The 6,000-nt window shown below is 42.9% G+C and overlaps 1 protein-coding gene across 4 annotated transcripts in view; it reads right to left on the bottom strand.

Moving 5' to 3' along the window:
• Nucleotides 1–1,139: 1,139 nt before the first annotated feature.
• KDR (kinase insert domain receptor) overlaps nt 1,140–6,000 on the bottom strand; it is a 40,815-nt gene continuing 35,954 nt past the window's right edge. For 2 of the 4 annotated variants that reach the window (XM_059670994.1, XM_059670969.1), the window contains 3 exons: nt 3,764–3,863; nt 3,176–3,261; nt 1,140–1,476 (listed from right to left, as the gene is read on the bottom strand). In XM_059670994.1, the coding sequence (XP_059526977.1) occupies nt 1,254–1,476; nt 3,176–3,261; nt 3,764–3,863 (409 nt within the window). In that variant the 3' untranslated portion in view covers nt 1,140–1,253. The remainder of the gene's footprint in view (nt 1,477–3,175; nt 3,262–3,763; nt 3,864–6,000) is intronic. The other 2 variants (XM_059670985.1, XM_059670977.1) reach the window with 2 other exon arrangements.

Here is a 6,000-nt window from a genome sequence, read left to right as displayed (position 1 = left end):
ATGGTTCCCAGCATCTCACACTATGGTACCAAATGAAAAATACACTTTGTTTTTTAAGAAGGAAAAAACAAGGGCAGAAACCAGTAGAAATAGCTTTACATGTTAAAAGTCTACACAATACAATAGGTGTTATAACTTTGGCTATAAAATAATTTTGAAATCTGACTAATAATTATTCAGAGAGTGAACAAACCAAATTAGTGTTGACTAGGGTGTAGAGGCCAAATTACTGAAACACTGACTAGTCGGGGTGAACGGGAGGGGCGGGGGGAGAGAGGAACAGAAGGGTAAACTCCTTTCTGAGGCCTTGACACCACAGCTTGACACTGAACCTGCTGCATTCAGGCTCAGGCGTATCACGTCGGGAGAGTATGTGGGTATTCATCCAGAAGAAACCCGAAGCTGGTCTGTACAGTCAGAATCCTTCAACACGACAGGGGGCCTCTTCTGAATGTCCTTCCTTGTGGTGTCTGAATAAAGGATCAGCCTGGGAGACAAGGAGCCAGAGCTGCATCATTTCCTTCCTGGGGCTTGGCCAAGAGACACGTAAGAGTCCGGAAGGAACTCTCATTAGGAGTCGGAAACAGCACAAGGAACTCTCATTTAGCCCAACCGGGAAGAGCACGCAACCTTCTAAAACCAGTAAGTTCATCTGAAGCCTTTACATTCCCTTACAGACCCCATGCTCACCCCCACCAGAGCCAACACAATGCATTTTCAGGCTCCAGTAGGCTCTCAAAGCAAGCCGACATCTTCCTTTCTATCAGTCCAAACCCCACAGGTAACACTTGGCTCAGGACCCACATCCTAAACAAAGCTTCTCAGATGGCCTCAACCCTAACGGTCTGTCCCATCTTCAACACCAAAAGCACTTCCACTGCCTGGATCAGCTCTTGTTTTACAGAGGTGTCAACTCCCCAGGTATTGCTACTTGTTGGAGGACGAAGCCATTTCTTGAACTTCTCCTGTTATAACCTGGGGGAGACCCACAACACGGAGCATCATACATGTTTTTTAAATGAATGAAAAAGAGAATAGGGTCAACACTGGGAGAAGACACAACACATTCTTGGGTCACAGGCATCTTGTCAGGAAATGCCTAAGGGCTGGCTCCCTGCAGTCTGAGGTCCTTTTAAAAAAAAAAAATGAAAATCAAATGTAGCTACTTCCTGGTGGTGGAAAGAACAACACTTGAAAATCTGAGCAGCACCTCGCATGTGATTTCCAGGAGTAGGGGATTCGGGTGCCTCCTTTTAAACAGGAGGCGCGCTCAGTGCGGTCCCAGAGTTGGGCTGGAGAGTCTGGGCTGTACTGCCAGCCTGCGGTCCAATCTCCATCAGCTTTAAAAGTTCTGCCTCCTCGCTGGAGTACACGGTGGTGTCCGTGTCATCTGAGTGGTACCCAGACTGGTAGCCACTGGTCTGGTTGGAGCCTTCAGATGCCACGGACTCCTTGCTTTTGCTGGGCATCAGTCCACTGTGGAAAAAATGGCAGCTGTATAAGTTGGCAGAGAGAAGGCAGTTCTTTGGCTTCTTCCCCAAACCCCATTACCACCCCTATGTGGGCTGTAATCTCCCTGGAGACACCAGCCCCTATCTCTCCCACTTATTAATCAACGTATCAGGTTTACTCAGACATTGTCTATTTTCAGTACTAGCATGAATTTGTCCTTGCAGATAAGTCCTCTTATTCAGGTCCGAATCTTTCAAGCCTGAGATGAGATGAAAGGCAGTCTCCTGACTTATGCAAAGGCTCCAACCAATGGAGCATTTTTATGGCCTTGTGGAGTGACAGGTTTGTATACAATGATAGGAACCAAAGGGGCTCTTTCATGATATAAAAGGAAATTGGGATGTTCTGAAAGTCCACTTGTGCTTTCCCCACACTGTCAACTAGGGAATTACAAGGCATGTGTATGGTGTCAATAGAGTTCTCGAGCAGCATTAAACTTTAATAACTTGAAGTGTGTGTGTGTGTGTGTGTGTGTGTGTGTGCGCGCGCGCGCGTGCGTGTGTGTGCAATCAAGCCAGGCATGTCAGAAACTGCTTTTTTACTCATCAAAATCACATTCTTTGGAAGGACTGAGGACCTGGATCACTCAGCAGCATGAAGAGAATGTTTTCAATGGTGTGGAATCATGACAGATGATAATTATGTCAAAGCTGAGACGTGTAGGCTATGTTGACCTAAAATGTCAAGATTTACATTTCTCAAGCCATTCTGAGATGTGGGTTTTCCCCTCAATAAGTGCTTTACCAAATTATTCTCGTTAAAAGTTGCAAAATGGATTTTATTAACTACGTGCTCGTATATGGCATAAAAGTGATTTCAAATCACTAGAAGTGCAATTTTTTCTTTCAATCCAATCCCAATAAAATAAGTTTAGTGTCTCAGGCAATGGCATGGTAACTGGCACATAGTTATTGCTGAATAAATATATTTTGAATCAGTGAATAAAACATGATTGGCTCTCACAATTTCTTACCTTGGCCTTAAGGCAAACAAAATAGCACAATTGCACATTTTAATGTGTGTGGGGTTTTTTTCAACATGAACATCACTCAATAACCCAGGGGTGTTCCCATTTTATACAACAGATTATAAGTAGATAAAAATCTTCTCTACTCTTTCTAGCAAATAAATAACTGCTCTGCAGCCTATTATTCTTTTAAATACAGATTTTCATTTATCTGTTAGGCACATCTATGTAAAACAACTACAAGTTCCTAGGGAACTACATGGAGAAAAGGATATTCAAAACAAAAGTTAGTATTTTCCCCGCAATTATGTAGACAAACTCAGCCAATAATAGTTAAGTATCTTAAACAAATTGATATTACCTTATTTATATGACACGCTTCTTAAGAACAGATGCACCATTTATATACAGGTTTGAAAATTCTTCAGAGTCCACAAGATTTTAATAATGGCCTCTTTGTTATTTAGCCAGTACCAGACAAATCTTCTAAAAATCCTCTAATTTATTTCAAATTCTTTTTTAGACTTACCACTTATTTTAATTGTTTTATTTGTTTAAATTCTTATTTAGGTTGATGCAAATTTTCCCAACCAACAAAGACACAAAACGTGAAAACTCTGCACCTACATTGAAAGTTCTAGGCTCCTGCCTACAATTCCTGTTGAAATTTGTCATTTCTATTTGGCTGAACCTTACCTAAAAGATGGAGCTAATTTGTTTCTGTCTTCCAAGGTTTTCAGCTCTTCTGATGCAAGAACCATACCACTGTCCGTTTGGTTGTCCTTTTTAAAAGACAATGAGATGCCACAGTTGATTTGAGTGTGTACACTGACCTACCACTTACTTAAACCGATTTCTTAACCCATTTATCAGACAACATGTTCCAATGTTCTGCAGAGGGAGGTAAAGGTGTCATAGCCAGAAAATTTGCAAGCTGAAAGAGGGAGCAACTGCATCCTAGAAGTAGACCCAAACCGGGAAAAGGAGAAGAATTTAGGAAAAAGAAGCTGAGGGGCCCATTTCCATCCCTCTTTTTCAGTGATACTATTTACATTTGACTGTAACTGGGCATGAAGGTGGAATATCTTGAACCTTGAACCAGGAGCTTTACTTATAGAAAAAGCAAGGGGGCCTAAGTTTCATTTCAGTAGTGACCCCATGACAGACCCTCAAGGAAAGCCTTATAATGAGCTTCCAAGACTCTCATGCTTAGGCTAATATTTATTTAGCTAATGTTTCGTCCTTTGTATTATTTCTAAGACTATTTTTCAAAGATGTACTTACATCTGGGATTACTTTTACTACTGGTTCTTCCAATGGGATGTCTTCAAATGTTTTTACACTCACAGGCCGGCTCTTTCGCTTACTGTTCTGCAGATACTGACTGTAAAAGAACAAATATTTATATTTTAGTGGTGGTATATTTGGCTACAGATACCATAAGTGATACCTAAATTCATTATCTTTCAACCACAAGTCTAACCGTGACCTTCAAAACATCCTTTGGAAAAGAAAAACAAAACAAAATCTTTCTCTGCTAGCACACATTAAAGGCTTAATTTCCTGTGAAAGTCCATTTAAAAGTATAATCTCACTGAGGGGCCCAGATGCGCCCCTGTTCCTTTGAATTATACTTCTGAGGTCCAGGGCTGGCCTAAAGACAACAGCAGCAAATTAAGTGATTGACTGCCTTCTGCTTGGCTTCCTCGTTGCATGCAACTGCTGCGCTGAGTTCTCCCCGTATGAGAGAGTGTTTCACAGCTTCCTGGCCATGTCCTAGGAAAATGTTTCTAGATAATGTCTACAGAGCAAACGTCCAATGGAAGATGGGTAAGGGAAACGCCTTGAGATGTCACTATAGGATGCTGAACCCAGCAGGATCGGAAGATAATCACCTCTGTCTACATATAATAGCAGCTTCATGTGCAGACAGGGGCAGGCTGAGTCTCACTGTCCCCTATTTCTAGCCCTCAGAGCTGCTGGTCTTAGGAAAGGGCAGTGATACAAGAGTCACGAGATATTTTGTCTATTTCAAAGTCTACACAAACTTGAGAACGTCATAAATATATCTATGCCTCTGTTGCTTCATCTTTAAAATGTATTGGCCATAGCCTTCCCTCCATCAATCAGAAAGATGAATAAGGAGGATGAATGAGGTGGTAAATAATGGTACATGGTAAGTGTTCTTAGAAAGAATGATGGTCTATTAACCAAAGCTTCTTTTCCTCCTTTGTATTCAAAAGGGTGCCAGTTTCCCTCAGGAGCCCAAAGACTGGGACTTGTCAGACAACATCTCCCGTGTCCAGGGGGTGCTCCTTCCCTGCCTTGTGACTTCGGGTGAGTCTGAGCCATCCGTTTAACATCACTGACAGCCTGAGTGGTGAGCAGGAGAGCCCTTTTCGCAGGGAGGGACAACAAATTCACTCTTCGCTCTTTTCCTAGCGTGCTTTCCACCATAGGCAACCTTCTGGATGTACTAACTTGTGTTTCCTTATGTTTTCTGTGAATGAGTGGAGTGAGGACTCGCTTGGGCCAAAGGAAGAGAATTGAAACCGAGTGTCCCTCTCCTGCCCCAGGAGGCTGGTTCTTCCTCCTAGAGAGGAGCCAGTGAAGTTCACAGTGACATCCTCACTCAGGAAACTCCACGAGAAACAAGACATGATATACATGGAGACAGAAAAAGCCCCCTTCTCCTAAGTTCAGTCCCAAAAAGTGGCAGTTGCTCAAAACTATTGGAAGCATAGTCAACCATTCATTCACTCGCTCATTCAGGAATCCCTTCGTGTGCCAGGCACTGTGCTAGATGCTCCTCAACCATCGTCACGTGGCATCTTCACAAATGCACCTCTCTCTAGGGTTGAGAAGGGTAAGACCAGAGCCAGTGACACCAATGAGGGGGCAACCCCACTCATCTGGGAGAAAGAAGAGGAGCCTAAAGAAAGGTGACGCTTACAGGATTGGGAGAAGTGGACAGCTTCAAGAGATATTCAGGATACAGAATCAACTAAAATTGGTGACCTTGCGCAATAACGCCGCTTCCTTAGAGAGGGCAGCTCCTTGACTTCTGAGCCCAGTAACTCCAAAAGTTGATGGTCCTTCACAGTTAAAAGGCATTTTCATGGATATTGCTGCATTTTCTCCTCCCAAAACTACAAAACAGGTTGTGTGTGTGTGTGTGTGTGTGTGCGCGCTCGCGCGTGTGTGTTATTTCCCATGTGGAGAGGCAGCTAAGACTCAGGGAAGAAATGGCTAGAACTGGGATTCACACTTAGGTATTAGACACTAAAGCCCATGGAGGTGGTGTATTTTGTTGTTGTTTTTGTTAGCTTTTTTGTTTTGTTTTGTTTTACCCTGCTCTACGTTAACTCCCTTGGAAAAGTACCAGGAAGGAAAAAGAAGAAAAGAGCAGTGCATATGATTGATTGTTCAGGTTTTTATTAAGCACCTAGTATGTGCACAGCACTGCTCTCTCCCATGTGTAGCCAGACTGTGTGATGAGACTTGGTGGGAGAAGGGGTCTG

Source organism: Myotis daubentonii, chromosome 1 (assembly GCF_963259705.1).
Source record: "Myotis daubentonii chromosome 1, mMyoDau2.1, whole genome shotgun sequence".
In the NCBI taxonomy this organism is placed as follows: domain Eukaryota; kingdom Metazoa; phylum Chordata; class Mammalia; order Chiroptera; family Vespertilionidae; genus Myotis; species Myotis daubentonii.
This window is presented reverse-complemented; position numbering and strand designations above follow the sequence as displayed.